The sequence below is a fragment of the Podarcis filfolensis genome (genome assembly GCF_964270895.1).
Source record: "Podarcis filfolensis genome assembly, chromosome: Z".
In the NCBI taxonomy this organism is placed as follows: domain Eukaryota; kingdom Metazoa; phylum Chordata; class Lepidosauria; order Squamata; family Lacertidae; genus Podarcis; species Podarcis filfolensis.
This window is the reverse complement of record NC_139617.1, coordinates 34346528-34369082: the sequence shown is the minus strand read 5'-3', so window position 1 is coordinate 34369082 and position 22555 is coordinate 34346528. Positions and strand designations below refer to the sequence as shown.

At 46.7% G+C, this 22555-nt stretch overlaps 1 protein-coding gene across 4 annotated transcripts; it reads right to left on the bottom strand.

The window, feature by feature from the left end:
- Positions 1–839: 839 nt before the first annotated feature.
- ZER1 (zyg-11 related cell cycle regulator) lies at positions 840–22113 on the bottom strand. 4 transcript variants are annotated; one of them, XM_083596374.1, is made up of 17 exons: positions 21723–22108; positions 17923–18065; positions 16492–16790; positions 15540–15690; positions 14597–15027; positions 12885–13061; positions 12111–12225; positions 11109–11255; positions 9307–9480; positions 8327–8542; positions 7867–7908; positions 7033–7152; positions 5650–5765; positions 4859–5047; positions 4409–4506; positions 2417–2519; positions 840–1268 (listed from the first exon to the last, which is right to left on the bottom strand). In XM_083596374.1, exons 3-17 carry the CDS (start codon positions 16647–16649, stop codon positions 1211–1213), a joined length of 2295 nt encoding a protein of 764 aa, XP_083452500.1. In that variant the 5' UTR covers positions 16650–16790; positions 17923–18065; positions 21723–22108; the 3' UTR covers positions 840–1210. The 4 variants fall into 4 exon arrangements, with proteins under 4 accessions (XP_083452500.1, XP_083452501.1, XP_083452498.1 ...); XM_083596375.1 differs by lacking the exon at positions 17923–18065 and having other exon boundaries at positions 2417–2516; positions 21723–22113; XM_083596372.1 differs by lacking the exon at positions 17923–18065.
- Positions 22114–22555: the final 442 nt, after the last annotated feature.

Below are 22555 nucleotides of genomic sequence, written 5' to 3'. Positions count from 1 at the left end.
CATGCACCAAATGCAGTTGTCCAAGCCTCTGTCTAACTCCCAGGCCTCTCTGCAGGTCACTCCTCTCAGTGGCCCTGTTGCACTTCCTTCTTGAGGCCTCTTGGTTGCTGAGATGGAGGGGTGGTTGTGGGTTTCCCAGAGGCATCTGGTTGGCCACTGTGGGGACAGGAGGCTGGACTAGATGGGCCAAGACCTTATCCAACAGGGCTCTGCTTATGTTCTTAGGTCAAATTAATGAACATGGTGCCAATCATTTAATTGGTCCAATCTGAGTGAGATTTAGGCTACATACACACTCTACATTTAAAGCACCATGATACCACTTTAAACAGGGATGTCTTCCCCCACAGAATCAAAGAATTGTGGAGTTGGAAGGGACCCCAAGGGCCAACCCCTGCAATGCAGGAATCTCAACTAAAGCATCTATTAGATGGCCATCCAAACTTGGCCCACCACCTCTAGTCCCTCTAGTCCATTCCACTGTCACAACAGCTCTTACTGGGTAAGAAATGTAAAGCATTTTGACTCTGCACTGCACGAAGGAGGATGATTCTGAGATTCTTTTTATCTGTCCTGAACCTTCCAACATTCAGCTGCATTGGATATCCATGGGTTCTAGCATCAAGAGGGAGAAAAACCTTTCTCTCTCTGCTTTCTCCATACCATGCATAATTTTATAAACTTCTATCATGTTGCTCCTTACTTGACTTTTCCCTAAGCTAAAACACCCCTAAAAGAAACAGGGAAATTATTATTATACCAATCACACAGCTAGAAAATTGGGCTTACATTCATTTGAAGCTTTTCATATTCTCCAGAAAACACCAACAGACACAGGATATGGTCATTGCTTCATTTTCCTTTTTTTATATATATACAGAAATCATACACATACACACAAACTCCAATCTGAACCATTTGAAACAAAACAAGACCAAAAAAAAGAGGAAGTTGTAGTGGTAGAAGGGGTTAAGGGAGAAATCCATTATTTAAAGGAAAGGGATTGTTGTTGTGCAAAATGGTCCCCACAGCTGGTGCTACTCGGAAGCGCTTTTGTTTGCTGGGGGTCTTTTTCAAAAGACGGACACACACACGTATTCATAAAGGCTCGTTCCAACTGCTAAGCTGGTGAGAAAGTCCAACCTATGTACAGTGAACGGGAGAGATGTCGAATGCAATGCTGGCAGGTGGTGGAAAGCCAGGGGTGCCTCTATCTAGACGTGTCCATGTTCTCATCCATAAAGTTATTGCAGTGTTCTATGACTTTCCTGGAAAGGAAACAGAGGTCAGTGATTTAGGAAATGGCAAGGAACACAAACTGAGATATTACTGTTATAAAACTTTTCCTCCCTCTCTTGTAACAACAGAACTTGTGGACATCCCCTGAAGCAAAGTGCTGGGAGTTTCTGGACAGATAAAAGGGACTTATTCACACAGCACATAGTTAAACTGTGGAACTCACTGCCACAAGAAGCAGTGATGGCCACCAACTTAGATGGCTTTAAAAAGAGGACTGGACAAATTCATGGAGGTGGAGAAGGCCATCAATGGCTAGTAGTCACAATAGCTATGCTTTGCCTCCACAGTGGGAAGCAGTAATACTTATGGAAAACAGTTGCTGGAAATGGCAGGAGGGGACAGTGCTTTTGTGCTCAGGTGTTGCTTGTGGATTTCCCACTGCAGCATTTGGTCAGCTGCTGTGAGAATAGGATGCTGGACCAGATGAGCCCAGGGCTCTTCTTATGTTATTACTATTAAATTTATTACCTGTTCTTCATCAGTGGGTCTGAGGACTGGTTGCAACAATTTAAAGTTCATAATTAAAAACAGATTACAGTCATAGAATAGAGCGGGTCTCCAAAACATCTCATGGTGTCAAAGGCCAGGGTAAAGAGATGCGCCTTCAGCATCCGCTGCCGGAAGCTGCATAGTGGAAGTGCCAGACACATCTCTGCAGCGAGGGAGCTCTGCAACTTAGGGGCTGCCACAGAGAAGGCCCCCTCTGCTGATCTTAACAGCTGGGAGGGTCTGTAGGGAAGGAGGTGGTCGTCAGTCACTATTGACACACTGCTCCGTGGCTGCATCTGCATTATAGCTTGAAGCAGTATCACACCACCTTAAACAGCTGTGCCTTCCCCCAAAGAATAATGGGAGCTATAGTTTGTTCAGGGTGCCCAGAGTGGTTAGGAGACCTCTCTTCCCCTTCAAAGAGCTACAGGTTCCAAGGTGGTTCAGTAACGGATCTCTCTTCCCAAGGATCTCTGTGAATTGTAGCTCTTCTGTAGGGAACAGAAGATGCACCTTTAACAAGCTACTGGCCCGGTATTCTTTAGAGGAGGTAGCAACTGTTTAAAAGTGGTACGATACCAATATAAATGTATAGTGCAGATGGGGCCTATTTCTCCAGAGGACTTACCTTCCCATCTCCTTCGTTTCTGGCCGGGCTGATGCCATTTTGATCATGTCGCTCAGGAGAAGGAGGCCACCTTCTTTGATCAGTAGAGGACAGTATTTGTCTGCTGTGAATGGGGAGGGGAAAAGATGAGTTTACAGTGGTACCTCGGGTTATATACGCTTCAGGTTACATACGCTTCAGGTTACACACTCCATTAACCTAGAAATAGTGCTTCAGGTTAAAAACTTTGCTTCAGGATAAGAACAGAAATCGGGCTCCGGCAGCGCGGCGGCAGCACGGGGCCCCATTAGCTAAAGTGGTGCTTCAGGTTAAGAACAGTTTCAGGTTACTGTATTTTTTGCCCTATAGGACGCACCGTCCCATAAGGCGCACCTAGTTTTTTGGGGGGGAAATAAAGGGGGGAAAATTATTTTTCCCCCCAGGCGCGGGGCTGGGGCAGGGGAAGCCCGAGCTTCCCCCGACCCCAGCCCCCAGAACCAAGCTGTGGGAGCCCAGCGCCGGCTCCCGCTGCTTGCGGAGAGGTGCGCGAAGCCTGGACGCGCTGAGCTCAGTGCGCACAGGCTTCAGCATGCAGGCAACTCTCCGCAAGCAGCGGGAGCCCAGCGCCGGGCTCCCGCTGCTTGCGGAGAGGTGCGCGAAGCCTGGAGAGCGAGAGGGGTCGGTGCGCACCGACCCCTCTCGCTCTCCAGGCTTCAGCGAAAGCCTGCATTCGCCCCATAGGACGCACACACATTTCCCCTTCATTTTTGGAGGGGGAAAAGTGCGTCCTATTGGGCAAAAAATACAGTAAGTATGGACCTCCAGAACAAATTAAGTACTTAACCCGAGGTACCACTGTAGTCCCAACTACACTGAATTATAAAAGGAAAAGTGATCATATTTTGCTCTTAAAAGAGGGGCTGTCTACACTTCCCGATGCTGGGTTTGACTTCATTGATGGCAGAGGAACTCTACCCAGGAAAGGATATAAAAATAAGGTAGAAGGAAGAGAAATACCATCCTACTTGATGATCCTAAAAAATGTTTGGATACATCCATAGAAGTTATCCTGTAAGTTCAAAAAATTATTTTTCATTGAAGGTTCCCTGTCCTCCCATTTTTATCACATTATTCTTAACTGAATGTTTGCAGGGGAAGGGAATTGAAGAGCAAGAAGTAAACAAGATTAAAATAAGAGATTAAGTAAGCAGAGATTAAAATAAGATGCCACATCAGAGTTGGGGAACCTGTGACCCTCCAGCTGTTTTCGGACCACAACTTCCATCTTCCTCTGAGATGATGGGAGTTGGGGGTCCAGCGACATCTGGGACGTAAAAGAAAAACCTGCTGCCCCCACTCTAAGAGAAACCACCTCTCTTGGGACGGAACGCCTCTTCTAAATAGAGGCTTTCTGGCATTCCTCCTTCCATCTCAGGAAGGAACACTGCTTCTTAGAGCAGGAAGGGGAATCTACAGTCTCGCAAATCTTCATTCAGTCATTTCATTCTTTTTAATAGTTCATATACCTCTTAATATAACAAACTCTCCAAGTGGTCTGCACAATTTGCAATCACATACATAAAGAGTCTAGGAAAACATGAGAACAGAAATACTGAAATTATGTCTATGGGCTGCTAGCAATGCTTCAAAGAAAATACATCAGTGATGCATTCTCACACCCTAAACTGTGACTAATTTTAACTACTGCTTGCTGAAACAACTCCCAGCAACCCCCCAGCAATGGCAAGGGATCATGGAAGTGAAGCCTAGGGGGTAGTTCAGTCAATACAGTGCAAGACTCTTAATCTCAGGGTCATGGGGTTCGAGCCCCACTTTGGACAAAAAGATTCCTGCATTGCAGGGGGTTGGACTAGATGACCCTTGTGGTCCCTTCCAACTCTTAACAATTCTATGATTCTAACATCTGGTGCGGATATTTCCTTAGAGGAACATTCTTAACTACCTAGTCTAAACCTCAGCTGCTGCAGTAGAGGTTTCTCAGGAGGGACTTACGGTAGACAGACACAAGGTTGAAAAGGGCCCACGTAGCCCAGTGCTGGCTCACTGGAGAGATTCCTTGAGGGATGAGCCTGAGGATTGGCTCAAAAGACCTGAAAAGATGACAAAAAGCAGGGTAAAAAAGTGATCAGGAGAAAGAATGGGAAACCCAACATTCTGCGGGTATTTTGTGGAGGTCAAACAACAATGACAACAATAACCATTTAAAAATGGTAAAGGAAAATATTACAAAACTAATATTAAAAATACAAGGTTTTCCAGGCCAATGTGGGTAGGGGAAGTGAATCGCAGTTTAAGGATATGTCCGAGCCTAGCAAAAGCACTCAAGGGGGGGTGGAGCAGTACCCCTGAGGGTGGTGTCCTGGGGAGAGTCCTGAGGGCCAGAACTGAGAGGGTCACATTTGGTCCATGGGCCTCAGATTCCCCAGCCCAGTCTCTGCCTACCTGTAGTTGATGTTCCTCCTGGAATTTACATCCCACCGCTGGATAGCTGCCCACATCCGGTCAACCACCTCCTCCCTGCGGGGCTCACTGATCATCCAGGCTTCCGGGCCGTCAAACATGATGTGGGAGAGGACTCCACAGGCATTGTAGGATACTTCAATGCCGTCAGCTTCACTGTCCAACAGGTTGCTGTCGTGTATAAAATAGACGTATAAGCCGAACTGCATCAACCTTTAAAGCCCTGGGACCTGGATACCTAAAAAGCCACCCTCTCCCAAAGGATTTTCTCCTCTGCAATCTTCCAACATCTGAGTTGTCTGTGGTTGGGACATGGGAAAAGGCCTCAGCTCATTGGGCAGACCTAAACATCCCCAGCAAGGGAGGCCAATCACACACCTGACTGATGGCTTTTCGTTGCTATACCAGTTGGTGGGGAGAGTACCTTCACACTGAGGGCCCAGCTTGGTGCATCTGTTTGACCACTGTGAGGACTGGGTACCATACTAAATGGCCAATAGTCTGATTCAGCAGGGCTCTTCTTATGTTCTATTTATTCACTCATCGCTGGAGGCAGGATGCCTCTGAAATCTAGTTGCTGGGAATGAGGTGCTGCCGTTTCACTCGGGTTCTGCTTGTGGGTTTCCTGTTGGGACATCTAGCTGGCCACTGAAGAAGAGGGGGCTGGACTAAGTGGGCCACTTTGGTCCATTCCAGCAGCCAATCCCTTCAGATATTCTCTTTTACCAGAGCAGAAGAGGATGGTAGTGCTTAGCCCTAAAAGATGCACCCACCTGAATACACTGATGAACTGGGATGTCATCAGTTGTGGGCGGAGCTCTTCCACCTCTGCCACGTTTCCCAGGAGGCCCAGCATGTTGCGATGCAGTTCTTGCTTGTCGGGAAATTCCTGCAGGGAAGGCAGGTGCAAGGAACAAAGATTGTAACAGAAGAGGGAGAGGGATTTAAAATGGTCATCATGCCAACCTCCCAGCCTACAGCAAGTCACCCTATGACCCCACTACATGTTCCTGGCCTACAGCTCCCAACATGCCTGCTGGCTGGGGCTCATGGGAGCTTGAGTCTAGCAGTATATGGAAGGCCACAGGTTCCCCACCCCGATCTAAGAAGAGGCATTTCACTTTCTCATAAGGGGAAGCTTCAAGAGACATTGTTGCATCTCTTGAGAAGGAAATGCCTCTTCTTAGATCAGCAGTGGGGAATCTGAACCAGAAAGAAGCATTTCTGCATTGCTTGTAAGCTGCTTTTTAGATCAGGGATGAGAGACTTGTGGCCTTCTAGATATGATTAGACTCCAACTCCCACCATCCCTGGCTCTTGGCCAGGCTTGTTGGAGGCTGATGGGAGTTGGAGTCCAGCAACATGTGAAGGGCCCTGCAGGTTGCCCACCTCTGCCCTAACACACTTCTCACTTGGGGCCAATGTGAGACACTTTGCCACCCGAGGTAGAAAACATTCTTGGCAACAGATATCCATGCAGACACAGTGCACACATCTGGTACATTGCTTCAAAGCATACCATTCATGAGAGTGTTCCAGTGATCCCACCCCCATGTATTTACTGAATGCATGAGAGAAGGTTTCAGTTTGGGTGGGAGAGGTTTATGCACATCACACCTCCGGGAAGCTCGCAAACAGGACCTGAGCAACAACACTCATCCTACTCATGACTCCCAGCTACTGCCTTTGACAGTGGAGGTTGAATGTAAGGGTCCTGAAGGATCAGGCCACAGGCCAGTCTAGTCCGGCCTTCTGTTCCCCCAGTGGGCAATCAGATGAAATCCTACAAGCAGGTTGTTGAGTGCAACAGCACTCTTCCCCCTACCCCTGCTGAGATTCCCAGCAATTGGCATGCAGAGACAGGGGAGGGAAAATGAAAGATTCTAGGGTAATAATCTAATTAATACATGAAGGAGTTAATTAATGCATGAAATAGGTTGTCCTGCCAGGCTTGGCCAATGTCACTTCCCCTCACCTCGGGAGGATATGGGCAACCAAGCCTTTTGTTGTACTCATGCCCCAAAGGGAAGCCTATAAACAGGACCTGAGCACACCAGCAACTCCCCCACACTTGTGACTCCCAGTGACAGGCATTCGAATGTGATTATTCTGTTTCTGTAGTTCATGTAACTAATAGCGCTTGAAATTCTGCATACCTTCAAGCACTCCAAGAAGAGCTTCATGCCACTGTAGTTGAGGAACATTTCACAATTGTTTGGGGTCTCGTCCGTGATGTTCCACAAGGCGCTCCAGGAGAACTCCATCACCTGATCACACTGCCGGAGTAATGGAAAAGGAAAAAAAGATTCAATCTATTGGGGTCTCTAAGGGGCTTCAGCCTCTGGCTTCTGTTTGGCTGGAAATCCTTCTTTGTGTCCTCACCACCAATAGGAGTGTGGTGGGCAGGGACAACGGACAGCATGGTTTTGGAGGCAGCACTTTGGAATGCTGGAAAAAGTGAGGCATCCCCCTCAAAAGCAGCAGCAGTGTGTGTGATCAGCACCACCAGGGTTAAAATCCTGATGCTGCCCCCTGAAGGTCACTGGGTAGTCTTGGGACAGTCTACCCGCCCCCCCACCTATCCTACTTTGCAGGGTCGCTGTGATGGTGAAAGCCGGAGAAAAGTCAATACATTTCCTTGGAAGAAGGGGGCAGGAATGAAAATGTAATATGTTTGAAAGATTTGTTCTTTGGGGAAGAAGGTAAAATCTGGAGCTACCTGGGAGATCCTCAGGGTGATCTGTAAGTCACATGAACATAGAAAGGTGCCTTCTTCTGATTCAGACCATTAAGGTCCATCAGTATCGGTACGGTCTACACTGACTAGCAACAGCTCTCCATGGTTTCAGGCTGGGGTCTTTACCACACTCTACCGGCCTTTTGCGGTTTGATTAAAACTATTTGATTTGATTTGTTCCTGGCTCTGGTGACCTTGTGGGGTTTGCGGGGGGTGGGGGAGGGCAGGACAGAAAACCAGATCTGAGTCATACCGTTTTATCCAACAGCTTCTTCTGAATCAGTTTCAGCATGGTCTGTTGGTGGGAAAAAGAAGCTATGTAAATGTTTAGGATAATTGAGGACAAGGGGTGGTCACTGGATAAAGCAGGCCCAGGGGCCAAATGCTGTCCATCAGTTTCTTCTCTCCCCCCACCCAATGTGGCCCCCAGAACTTGGCCAAGGCTGTATCTCCCTCACCAGGCCACGTCTCTGTTGACCCTGCCCATCATTCACTTGGCATGCCCTCTTTTATCCCCTGGTCCCACCCACTTCCAGCCTCTGTTCCTGACCACTTTTGGCTTCCCTGGCATGCCAGCCCCAGAAGGTTGCCTGTAAGGGAATCTGGATGGTTTAAGTGGGAAAAGAATCCAGAAAGCGCCCTGAAAAGAAATTTTGGCTCAGCCTCCGTTAGCATTGAGCAGACGCCTGAAGGTTGCATTCACAAAAACCCACCATGACAAACCCCATCTTGCCCACAGCCTCCTTGTGGTCGTTGTCCACCTGGCACACCAGGGCGTTACAAAGGTGCACCGCGATGCGCTGAATCGACTCGTCCTGCCGCGTTGGGTTTAGGATATTCAGGAGCAGCTCATTGACCCGCCGGTACTGGAACTCCACCTCCTCAGGGATGCTGAAGTTGCACAGAGTCAGGCAGCAGTTGCGCTGCACCTGGGGGAGGGAAGAAGGGAGGAAGTAGTGGTGACCAGGCAGCCAGAAAGGGCTGTCCTGCTTTAGGTGAGCTTTGGGCAATGCAGTCTCCCCAGTTTCCAGAAGGAAGCTGCCTTTCGCTGAGTCAGACCGTTACCCCACTGAGCTCAGCACTGTCTACAGTGACTGGCAGTGGCTCTCCAGGTTTCAGGCATTCCCGCATTCCTACATGGTGATCCTGACTGAACGTGGGACCTTCTGTTTGCAGTGCAGATGCTCTGCCCACCAACCCACGGCACTTTCCATGTCTGCCAGAGACACCGGAGAGCTGCTGCCGGTCAGGAAGATATTCTGACATGGTAGAAGGTGGCTTTGTTAAGCGCAGAACTCTGAACCACTTGAAAAAGTCAGCAGTAATCAATTAATAAATCAGAAGCTTCAGCTAATAATTAACTGAAGCTTGCTTGGATTGTTCGTAAGGCTGGGCATGGGGATTTTAAGTCAGTGGAGATGCAAGTTAATTTGTTGCCCATTTTGATCCTGGTGCGTTTTTTCACAAGGAAGTTGAGAACTTTTGCTCTCAGCTCTGCCTCTGAGCCACCAGGAGCAGCCAATCAGATGCTTTCCCCTGCTAGACTCCACCGCAACAGGCTCCACTCCTGATGCAAGACACACTGCCCCTCTCCCTGACTCTACCTCTTGACTCTTGGGGGCCCCAGCAGACCTGGCCACCCAGGACCCACAATTATGCCAGTGAAATTATAAATTTGGCAGTGACCACTTACAGTGACTTCCTGGTAAGACTCCATGCCACTCAACACCACCTGGACAACCTGGCGCCGCAACTTGATGCTCTGCTCCAAGCGGTATTCTGCATTGGTGAGGTAGAACAGAGTGGCGCTTCCTGTCACCTGGATATTCTTATCGTATTTGTGGCACTTCAGAGCTGTTATAACTAGCTGTGGAAACGGAGCAGGAAAATGCCATTGTCATTCAATTTTTTCTTGATTTTATTTTTAGCTTTTTTGCAAACCACTTTTAGAGGTGTTTTTTTTTTAAAAAACCACAACAATCAAGCAGGGTATACATTTTATGAAATAAATACAATTCTATAAGTCTGATTCTCCTCCATGAGAATGTAAGAGCCCCAGCCGATCAGAGAAAAAGTTCTCTCTTATACAACGCCCTGGGATCTTAAAAAATAAGGATTTTTATATTTCATTTAAAAATTCATATAAAACAGAGAAAACAGCTGTAACAACAGACAAAAAACAAAACTGTGACATAAGCATGTGGAATAAGCACAACTGAACTTGGTTTAAGATAACAAAGTATACGTAAAGAATATTATCAAGTTTCAGATTTGCCCGGCTTGTGACGAGAGCTGTCTTGAAAACGATGGTTCCATTGTCTATGTCGTCAAGGAATGCTAGATCAGACAGAAAGCACCTGGAGGGTCCAATCCTTGTTAGAATCTCAAATTATGCACAATGTTCTCCATTATAGCTCTGCTCCACAGTGAGTGGTCCAGTGTTTGATTTGGGGCTGTTTTCCACTGAGGTGCAATTACTCTTTGTATAAGCTTTGAAGATTATCTGTTGCTGCTACCAGTGGGGATCTCAGAAAACAGCAACAGAAATTGCCGGCATTTGGCTGTTCATCCCATATTTGGAATGGAAACCAATCCAGTGAATATAATAGGTATCTGCTGTTGTTGCTGCTTTCAGTCAGGGGACTGAACCCAGGACCATTGCATGCAAAGCAGATGATCTACCTTTCCTTCTAAATAAAGTAAGGTTCTAGTCCTCCTGGGTCTGAATAGAGGGCTGAATTAAATAAGAACATTGGGAGCTGTCCTTTACCAATCAATCTCAGTGCTGTCTTCACTGACCAGCAGCAGCTCTACAGGATTTTTACAGGGAGGTTTATTTCCAAACCTTACCCAGAGGTGCTGTTGAGGATTGAACTTGGTGCCTTCTGTGTGCAAGGCAGATGCTCTATCACTGAGGTATCGCCCTTCTCTTAAAACATAGGAAGCTGCCTTATACAAGATCACACCATTAGTCCCAGAGTGCTGACTGACAGCAGCTCTCCAGGCTTTCGGATAGAGCATTCCCACCCCCACCCCCAGCACTACTTGGATATTCCATTGGGGATTGAACCTGGAGCCTTCTGCATACAAAGCAGATGCTGTACTACCGAGCTATGGCCCTTTCTCAAAAAAGAGAATAAAAGAATCATAGAGTTGCAATTGCAATGCAGGAATATCAAATAAAGCATCCATGACAGACAGCCATCCAAACTCTGCTTTAAAACCTCCAAGGAAGGGGAGTTCCCACACCTTCCGAAGGAGTCCATTCCACTATTAAATGGCTCTCACTGTCAGAAAGTTGCTCCTTTTGTTTAGTTGGAATCTCCTTTCTTGTAACTTGAATCCATTGGTTTGGGTCCTACCCTCCGGAGCAGGAGAAAACCAGCTTGCTCCATATTCCATGTGACACCTTTTAGCTATCTGAAGATGGCTATTGTAACTGCTCTCAGTCTCCTAGTCCTCATGGTTCAGAATAAAAGACTACGACTCGCTCACCTTGAGGGCTCTCAGGTGTTGGTTGCAGTGCTCAATACGAGTGATGTCAAAAAGGTTGTTGATGGCTCGAGACGTGATCTCAGGACGATGCTCGGTATATGCCTCAATGGCGTTGAGCACTTGCTCTTCACTCTTGCCCCCAGTAACCTGGCATGGAGAATGGGGACAGTTCAGAGGCGGCACAGGAGGTGTGAAGTATGGGGCAGTGGGCAGAGCACTGGTTTTTGGGATGGGGGAGACTTGGCTTCAAATCCCCAAGAACATGTTTCACTTATTTTGTTTATATATTTTGGATCCCAAAGGGGTCCAGAGCTGCAAACGACAAGCAATAAAACAGCTTTAACATGTTTAAAACATCTTTAAAAACAACTTCAGTGCAGATGCAGACTGACAGAAAGATCTCAACTTAAAGTGCTTGTTGGAATAGGAAGGTCTTCAGCAGGCGCTGAAAAGGCAATAAAAAATGCACCTGTCTAACATTTTAATGGGACAGAATTCCAAAGTGCAGGTGCTGCTATACTGAAGGCCCAATTCCTGCATTGTGGCTAATGGATCTCCTGAGAAGACAGTATCTGCAGGAGGCCCTCACCTGCAGAGTGCAGTGTTCAATTGAGTATATAAAGGGTGAGACAAGCTTTTAGGTATTTTCCACTTAAGATCACTGAAATCACTGCTGGGAGCAGATTAGATTGTGGGGTCAGTAATTTGCTTATGTTACCAAATTATGGATGGTGCTACGTGAATAATATAATGATCTCCCAGTGTAGCCTATGTGTGAGTGTGAAATCTGATTGAGAGCTATGTTTTCTGACCCATCGGCACAAATCAGATCAGTCCCTTTCAGAATCCATGAAGATCATATTCCTCAAGCAGACCTTATATGCATCCATGAGCTGCATTATTCCGCCAAACGATTAAAAATATTTTCCCCTCAGCTAAAAAGATGCCTCAGTAGCAGATACAGTTATTATGAATACTTTTTGCCGTCTATTCTTGCTTTACCTTGTAGGCTGGGATGTGTGAGAGATGGCAAAGGGAGGTCTCGAAAAGGCCCAGGAACTGGAGAGGCTGCTTCAGGTTCCTGAAAGGGGTGATGCTGCTCATTTCAGGGCTGATGCTGGGGGGAAATAGGAAAGACATGAAAAACCTCACCCAAGAGAAGCAGGCCGCTGGTCAGTCTGGCTAGTATGACTCTGACTGGCAGCAGCTCTCCAAGGTTCCACCTTCAGCTCCCCCAAGAACCTTTTAACTGGGAGATGCTCAGGGTTGAGCCTGGGACCCTCAGCACTCAAAAAAGAAGAACGTGTGGATTGAGTTGTGGCTCATTCCAGTCTTCTGTGCACATCAACCAGAGTCAGGCCAGTGCCCATTTAGTTGTCTTCAGCAGGGATGGGCACCCTGTTACCCTCCAAACATGGTGGGACTCCAACTCCCATAAATCCTGGCCAATGACCATGATGGGAGTTGGAGTACAATAATATGTGAACACCCACTGGTTCTCCACTTCTGAGGTTCCCTCATGAGGAATGTGTCTTCTAAATAGTGGCATTCCTCCATTTCTTGCACACAGTATGGAATGCTCCTTCTTAAATCAGGGATGGCAAACCTGTGGCCTTCCAACCATTGATGGACTACAGCTCCCATCATCCCTGACCTATTTCCCATACTAGCTGCTGGAGGCTGATGTGAGCTGTTGGGAGTCTAGTAAGATCTGGGAGGGCCCCAGGTTCCCCTACCCCTGTTTGAAGCCACCAATATGGCTCCCGTCTGACTCACCTTGTCTGGCCCACTTTCTCATCCTCACTAGAAGAGGAGCAATTCTCTAACATGATGTGGCCAGAGATGTCCAGAGAGGTGAGGTTGACCAGGTTCTCCACAAAGAGGTTCAGCACCCGCTGGGTCAATTTGAATTTGTAATAACTGGAGAGGCGGTCCCTGGAGATGTCCAAGTGCCTGGGAACAAGGAAGAACAGAGGCATGACGGCAAGATAGAAGTGTGTAAAACTATGCATGGCAAGGAGAAAGAGGCTAGAAAGGAGTCATTCTCCCTCTCCCGTAACACTTGAACTTGGGGTGTGTGTGTGTGTGGGGGGGAAATCTAATGAAACTGAATGTTCAGGGCAATGCATGGTTCAGCTATGGAACTCTTTCCCACAGGAAGAAATGATGGCCACTAACTTGGCTGGCTTTCAAAGAGGATTAGACTGATTCATGGAGGAAGACAAGGCTATCAATGGCTACCAGCCACAATGGTTATCCTCCGCTCCCACAGCTGGGAAGCAGAAATGCTTCTGAATACCAGTTGCTGGGAATCACAAGTGGGAGCAGTTGTGTTGTGCTCAGGTCCTGCTTGTGCGCTTCCCAGAGACATGCAGCTGGACCAGACTAGACGGACCAGAGGCTTGATCCAGCAGGGCTCTTCTTATGTTCTTATGATAATAATATTTATTACTAGGGGCTGTGGCTCCTGCTCACCAACCCCTCTTACTCTTTGCCATTCCTCCATACCTGACCAACACCCCCCCCCACAATGCCTTCCCCCTCCATTAAACAGTTTGCATGAGCTGGCTTGCTGTCCCTCACACTGCACTTGCAATGGCTGCTTCTTGGCAGCTATGCAAATTGCAGAGTGTGCCCAACCCCTTCCATTGCCACATATATTGGAAAATGATATTTATTTATCTATTTAGTTAGTTAGTTTATATATGGCCCTTCATCTATAGATCTCAGGGCAGTTCACAACATAAAAATACAGTATAAAAACACAAACTACGTGATAAAAATAAGAACAAAAACAAACCAATAATCCCCCCTCCCATAGCACATCTGAAAGGGTATCGGATGTTAATCAGCCAAAGGCCTGGTTGAAGAGGAAGGTTTTCGCCTGGCACCTAAATATATCTATTTTAGCTCATTTCTTCTGCAGTTCTGCTACAGTTATTTTTATAAGGTTCTTACTGTGAGTAAATAATGGGTTTTCGTGGGTTTTATAGTATAAAAGTCAAATCAGTTGTACTCAGAGAAGTGCTGTTGGTTTCAATGGCTCTATTCTAGGGATGACCTTGAGCTTTGGCTTACAGCAAGGAAAGCATTTAAGCACATGCTGCCTGGGGGCTCATGGGAGTTGCAGTCCAAAGCACCTGGAGGACAGCAGGGTGGAGGAGCCCGAGCTAAATGCCTGCAAAAACAGTCACATACTTGGGGTAGAAATTCATTTAGAAAGGCATTATCTTGTGGCAACGAGTTCCACAAGTTGGCTCTATCCTGGATGGAGAAGTTAACAATCAGGTCAACCCAGCCTTTGCTAACTCAGTGCTCCCCAGGTGTTTCAGACTACAACAACCATCCATGCAGGCTGGGGGTTGGTGGCAGTTATAGTAAAAAAACATGCAGGCTGGGGACTGATGGGGGTGCTAGTCCAGTCAGGCTAGTAAAGGCGGGGCAAAGTGGCTGCAAAAACAAGCGGGTCAACAGCACCACCAGCTGACCTGAGTTTGCGCAGTTGGGCAATGGCCTGAACATGCTCCTCACAGAGGTCCATGTTATAAAGCACCAGGGAAGCCAAGCTGTCCTTCCATTGGGTGAGGAAAAAGATGTCGTTGAGCTGGATCCCAGAGAGGTCCAGTGCAGTCAGTGAAGCCAGAGGTCGGAGCAGGCTCTCCACATTCACCCCTTTGGTCATCTGGCCCAAGTTGAGGAACCGCAGGCGGTGGAAGCCCTCAAATGTGAAGTCCTTGACCAAGACCTGGCGGGTTGGGTTTAAGTCGTCCTCGCAGCCCCCTGGATTCTCCTCCTCATAGAAAATGTTGGTGCAGCCGAAGAGGCTGAGGGAGACAAGGGTGGGGCTGAAGCTGCTCAGGGTCTGGAGGCTCTTGGCTGTCAGTTTCTCGCAGTTTGTCAAGAATAATTCGACCAGGTCCTAAGGGACGGAAAGGTAGAGTGAAAAGTTAGAAAAGTTCGGCTGACTTGGTTTCAGGCAGCTTCTCATGTCCCTATGAAAGATTAGGTTTGGGAACGATCCTGTGCCCTGGAGAGTGGTGCCTTCTGTGGAAGATGCCAAACAGAGGGAATGTCTGTTGCTCAGTGATAAAACAACTATTTTGCATGCAGAAGGTCCTAGGTTCAATCCACCATTGCATCTCTAGGTAGGGCTGGGGAAAAGACTTCTATTCCTATTTAATTCAGCTCTTTATTCAGAATCATGAGGACTAGAATCTGATTTTATTTTTTAGGGAAAGGGCATACAGCTCAGCAGCAGAGCATCTGCTTAGCATGCAGAAGGTCCTAGGTCCAATCCCCCATGGCCTCTCCAGGTGGGACTGGGAGAGACCCCTGCCTGAACCAGCAAGATTCACTGCCAGTCAGTGTAGACAATGCTGAGTTCAAGGGACCAATGGTTCAATGCTACAAATTGGCCTCTTCTGTTCCTACCTGTTTTCGGATGGCTTCCAGGTCCTGATCTTGCACAATATCCTCCCGCAAATGGATTCTTGCCAGCCTGGTGCTCCGTGGATCTGAGAAGAGCGTGAAGAAGTTCTCATTGTGCTCAAAGATAGTGTCGGCGTTTACCAGCTCCACATACCTATGTTTAGAGACAGAGATCAAGGTGGGGAAACGGTCTGAGCTTTTTTCATTAATCAAACATCAGCAGACAGAGGGGCTTGGGTTTGGCCGCCAGAAATAAGGATCCAAATCTTTGCTTAGCCCTGAAGCCCTTCATGGCTCCTTCCTGAACTAATAGAATTTTTCCACCTACACTACCTCACAGGGTAAGTCATGAAGATTAAATACAAAAAAGGATACATTGCTACTCATGTGTAAGCCTTATATATTAGGGCACTTAAGAAATTTAAATACAGTGGTCACATCCAGACCATACATTTAAGGCACACAGCTTCAACCAATAATCATGGGAATTGTAATTTGTTCAGGGTGCTGGAAATTGTAGCTTTGTGGGCCGTAAACTCACAGAGTTATATTCCCACTACCTTTAAGAAACTACAGTTCCCAGGATTCTTTGAGGGAAGTAATGTGCAGCACAGCTGTGACTCAAGTCTGTTTTCTGAAGCATGTGCCACCATGCTCAAGACTTTACCATGAACCTCAGGAATGAGCAGAACTAGTAAGAAATTCAGCAGCAGAGCATATGCTTTGCATGCACAAGATTCCAGGTTCAACCTCCAGCATCTCAAGTGAATCCAGAGAGCCATTTCCAGCCATACAAGGCAGAGCTAGATGGAGCAAGGGTCTGACTCTGTGTAAGGCAGGTTCTTTTAGAAGCATCTCTCTGCCAGGGACTGAAGTGACCAGGCTAGGATAGTGAAGACAAGGTGCTCCCAAATACAAACAATAAATAAATAAATAAACAAACAAACAAACTTACTCATTGACAAGTCTGTCACAAATCTCACTCGGCAGGAAGATGTCTGGGTGGAGACGGAGTGTCTCGTTGTCCAGCAAGTAGCAAAGAGTCCCCTCCAAGTTGTAAAGACAATAATCTGTGCAGAGGGTCATCAGAGGGTCTGGGCTGTCGGAAGCCATCTTGTGGCAGTGAACAGGGGAAGACCAGGGAGAGTGAGGGAGAAGGGGCAAATGTGGGGCAAAAAAAGTGCTTCTTCGTCCCCACCTGGAGTTCCTGTTCCTTTGTTTTAGGGATATTCCCCACTGGACTTTGCGGGAATGCTGCAGGCCGATGGCGGCGGGGTGGAGAGAAGAAGATAAATCAGAGAGTGTGGGGGGGGGGACATTTTCCACCAGAAAGCACAGAAGTCCTTGAAATATTTTCCCACCCTCAAGCCAAACAAAGATTCAGTTTCAGTGGCCTGAAGGCAGACCAAACAGGGATGGGTGTGTGGTAGTCTTGGATACCAAAACTCAACCTTGACTAAATGTCTAATGAAACGGGGGTGGGGGGGCAAATGGGACTTTATGGGGTATTTTAAGGGACACAAAGGAGGGGTAGACAACATGGTGCGCTCCAGATGCCTTGAACTACAACCCCCCTACTCCTCGACTATGGCTAACGGGAACTGTAGTCCAGCAAAGTCTGGAATGCAGCAGGTTGGGGAAGGAGCCTCCAGTCCATTCAAGCAACATTAAAATTACACACACAAACACACACACACCCCTTTATTTTATTACATTGTTCTTCCGCTGCTCCCCAAGGAACATAGGCTAGCATACATTGTTCCCCCTCAATTTTAATCTCACAACCTGAGAGAGAGTTTGATGAAGAGGCAGTGTATCCTGCTTTACAGAGAAGAGGCCTCTATTGGAAGGCTCTTATTTTGAAGAGCTGCCTGAAGTCCAATTTTGGCTTAAAGGGGAAGAATCCCAGGAAGCAGAGGAGCATCAGCAGAAAACAGCTGGGCAGTAGAGTAAGCAAGCAGGCTGCTGCTCAGCTGGTCACAGTCTTCCCAATACCCCACTGAGGTGAGCTTTACCTTTCTTTCTATTCAAATTATAGTCATTATATCTAAATTTGCATATACATGTATAGATCAGCATGTGCACATTTTCTGGAAATGTGTCCCCACATCTGTCTTTTTCAATAATGTGTAAGTGACTACCTTAGCCCAGAGAGAGAGAAAAAGAAAGAAAGAAAGAAAGAAAGAAAGAAAGAAAGAAAGAAAGAAAGTGTATTAAAAAGCAGTGTTAATAAAAGAAAAAAGAAAAAATATGCACAACATTACAAACTTTTACACCGTTTATCAAATATGTGAGAAAGAGACAATTACTTACAAAGTGCCAAGAAAACTTACAAACTACCTAAAATAAAGTGAACTTGCAATATCAGATTTTACTAGGTTCTTACAAATTCTTGACTTAGTTTTTCGTTTTTTCTTGTTTTTTAAATAAGTTCAAGAAGATTCAAGAAAAGGGTAAGTTCAACGCTGTTCCTGGTAGCTGTGAGGTCCACATGTTATGGGATTGCCCCAAAATCCAACCCTTCTTGTCCTACAAGAAATATGCAAAGTAACTAAACAGAAGCCACCCCAGAACTGGTCCTATTGAATATTTTCCAAGACAATAGCACACACATTATAAAGAGCTTATAACCCACCTACTCTCAGCATCCAGAAGCATCGTAGCCAGACACTGGAGAGACCTGTCATGAGTGAACATGGACCACTGGTACCAAACTGTATGGGAAACAGCCTTCCTAGAAAAGCTAACCAACATACTGAAACTGAAAAGGGGACAAATAAAAGAGGACGCATTCGCCCCAGAGTGGCTGCCCTTTATTACACATACAGTCCAACAAGACAACAAGAACCCACCGTTAGCACACAAATCAATATGCTTAACTTGACTCAACAACCCCACCGCAAAGAAATCTGCAGTCAACTGAAGGTAACCAACCATGCCCTGGGCTCCCCCCAAAAAACTTTCTCACTGCCAATGAAAACTAATAAATGAAAAGAAAGAGAATCTACCCAAGTGATGATGACACAAAAACCTCACACATACACTAAGTAAAAGAATGTAAGTTTACTACCACCCGTCCCCTCAATCTCTCTCCCCACCTCTCTTCTCCCCCAACCTTATATTGTATGCAACATTAATGGCTCACATCAAATGTAACTTATCCATAGAAAAGACTTTGCAACCTGAAAATAGACACAATGCAATACTTTTCTAACCCAAGAAAATCTTTAATAAAAACTTTTTAAAAAACAAAACCATTTTCATCCAGCGCCTAAATATCAAGACATTAAGCTCTTGTCTGACTTCAGGTGGGAACTCATTCCAGATGGCTGGAGCTGCAACATTAAAAACCTAGCCTTTACTGCATACATAGCACACCTCTGGGGCATGCAGTACTCTCAGCAATGTCCCACCTGAGCAACAAAGTTGACGAGCAAGGATATGGGGCTGAGGCAATTTCTTAGGTAATCTGATCCCAAGGTGCAGGAAGCAAAACACTGAACTGCACCCCATAGCACACTGGATTCTCTTCCAAAATATAAAAAGATGGCAGGCACTAAATACTTATTTTAAAAATAAGTAACCTTCCTAAAAATGCACAGCTTAATTAACTGTGTGTGCCTTTTTAGTTAAGGAAAATAGTTATTATGGCTACTAGCCACCACTCAGTTAAAACCTATGTTTGACCTCCACTGTTGGAGGAAATATCTCACTTGCTGGCAATTGCAGGTGGGCAGAGAGCTCCTGTGCTCAGGTTCTGATTGTGAGCTTCCCATTGGAGCATCTGATTGACCACTGTGAGAACAGGATGCTGGACCAGGTGAATCACTGGCCTGATCCAGCACTTCTCTTCTTATGGCCTTGTAACTGATTAAAGGTTGCAGCTCTACTACTTGCCCAAAGACTTGAAGTCTAGTGCTACTCCCGCTTCTCAAGGCAGGCTGTGCCAACCTCAAGTAAACTGTGCACCTGAGTAAATCCCTTTTATAGCCTTCTGACAATCTAGCACTCTTTTATAAGCTGCGTAACCTTCCTAGCCAGGGCAACAGAATTGCATGATCATAAGTCATCGCTGCAGCCAATGCTGCAGTTGCAGTCAAGAAGGGAGGTGTGGTGGAAGAAGACAGCAACACAGACCAACATCCAGAGTGGACTAAACCAGACCATTAGATTCCAGCAGAGCCTACAGTTTTGAAGAGGAAAGTGCTTTGACCTTCCTGCTGATGTTCCCATGGATCCCCACAAACAAAAAACTTGGAACAAATCAAAGGCAACCTGCCTCTTCACCTTCCCTTTGCATGAAAGTCTGAAGTTATTTCAGAATATGATACTTAGTGCATGTGCATTAGAAGTCAGTTTTCCACTCAAATCTATGTGTGTTCCTTCCAAATGATGTAGATATCAGATACAGGAGGAAAAGAATGAGACTGACCCTGCAACATCAGATTTAAATCTGATGTACTAGTATTCTTCAAGCCTTTATTCCACATTAACTTGAGATCTGTATGTACCATCGTAATTGATTTAAATGGGATGGTACGTCAGTTTCATACACAAGCATTGTTGAACACTCTGTTTAACAACACGTAGAGTTGCCAACTTTACAAGTATCGTCTGTAACTGATGTTTATCAGCCATTCATCTGCAGCAAATTAGCAGGTGGCATAAGGTTTATCTCCAGGCTGTGAAGAGCCTCATGGTGCTAATTTCTGCAGATCAAGCGTACACAGAATCAGGGTAGTGTTTAGAATGTCAGGTTTGAATCCCCACACACTGTCATGAAGTTCACTGGGTGACCTGGGCTCTATCACAAATCTCTTAGCCCAACCAACCTCACAGGGTTGTTGTGACGAGAAAAGGAGAACTCCATGTAGAAAAGGCAGGAACAGAAATGCGATACTAAATGCATGACATTCAAAATCAGCAATTTAAGTCCCAAAGAGTTGCTCTGGGCAAAGGTAACTGTTTGATCCTCCACTAACATCTCCTTTTTTTTGTCCTCCTCAATTCCAAGTGGGCATTGGGACATTTTATAACCATTCAGCAGCCATCAGGCACTCCACACCATCCTCTGCGTTTTCTTTTTCCACCCTCAACATTCCTGCCATTCTGCATACACATAGTGCCTTCCAATACAACTTTTTAAAACTAAAACAGTCTATTTTCTGCAATTGATCAATAAGTATATTTATCTGCAGGAGGGAGTATTGGGGAAATGGATTTACCAGGGGAGTCCTTTCTATGCATTATATTTTGAGGCATCTCAGCTGACACAGAGCCCACAGTACCAGATTATAGTGGGTAGACACCACATTTTCCTATGGGGCAAGTGGATTCCTGAGGCTTCCTCTCATTTTAAGGAATATTTATTTATTCATCTTATATACTGCTGTTACATGCTACTTGTAGTTTACGAGCAGCATTACTATATCCTGCACCAGAGGTAGAAACCCCTTTGGTTTCCAGATGCATCTGGACTTTGATTCCCATCATCCCTGACCATTGGCCATGCCATTTGGGGTTGATGGATCTGGAGTCCAACAATACCCGGAGGGCTGTAAGTCCCCACTACTGCCCTATGTCCACTCATTCACCCCAAGTGGATCCTGAGGCAAAGCTGTCTGAAAGGTGCTGTGCGCCACTTTCCCTGTGAGTCTCCCCCATTCCCAGCAAAAGAACCTGCACAGATATCTGCCTTGGCACATATGCCATAGGCAAAACACAGGTGGATTTTGGACAATACATCATTTGTCAACCCCTCCTCTCAACAAGTGGGCCTCAAGGCTGAGATTTTCCAGTGATGGAATTTCAAGGTTGTGGTGAGATATGGGTTACTAGCTTTCTGAAGAATGTGCACATATTGGTACCCTCGCCACGGGAAGATCCCAGATGGATCAGCTGTCACCCCTCCTCTCAACAGGTGGGTCTCAAGGGGCTTGATATCCTTCCAGTGGTGGGGTTTCGAGGTTTCGCCAACCCACCCACTGGGCCCACCGATTGCGCCCTTGCAGCGAGTAGCTCCCATGCAATTTGGGTGGGGTGGAAGGGGGGGTGATGCCCATAATCTCCGCCCCCGCCCCGTTGCAGCAGGGTGGATCCCAGCGGGTCCTCCGCCCCTCCCAGCAATGCACGAATTGCTCCCAGGGTACCACTTCCACCTTCCCCATCAGTCACACGCGCACTCACCTGGCTCCCCGGCTCCCTGGACGAAAGAGAGTGTCCGGGTTGGAGTTGGTTCCGTTTCCGGTAGGGATAAGAGAGAAGGGGCGGAGGGGGGGCTGGATAGAGATTAAGCGAAAGAAAAGCTGCGGGGGGAGTCCCTAGTTCCCACCCGGGTCCCCTCTCTTTCTTTCCCAATTCTCTCTCTCTCGATCGCTCTCTCCACCCCGCCGCAAGCAGCAGCAGCACCAGCCGCTGTCAACAAATCGCAACGTCACTTCCGGCAGCCGGTCTCCTCTCCTTTCCTAGAGAATCAGAATGACGTGTCTTTCTCCCCTCCCCTCCCAGAAAATAAGGCTACGAGCGGAGGGTTCCGACCCGCCCATTTCACCTCGCATACTTGGATCGCACATCCACGCTATAAACCTCTGAAGTTCTTTGCCTTCCACCGCCTCACCCAGCAAAGAATCATGGGAACTGTAGTTTGTCCAGGTTGCTGAGGGGCTGTACTGTAGCTTTGCGAGGGTGACGCTACAGTTCCCATGATACTTGATGGGAGTGTGTGCTCTAAATGTGCAGTTAAATGTATGGTGTGGATGTGACCTCTAAAGGAGATTTCCCCTTTATCACAGCGACCTGGCCGTTGGCCATGATAGCTAAGGCTGATGGGAGCAACAGCTGGAGGACCAAATGTTCCCCACACCAGTTCCAAAGGGAGCCCCCATACCAACTTGTCAAGCTTCAGCTGCAGTTTATTTACCCAAATCCAGCCTGTTACCAATTCCACATAGCAGTTTTATGCTTCCATCTTTCACACCAGAATCCTTGTAGTTCAGTTGGGCTTATACTAATACAGAGCC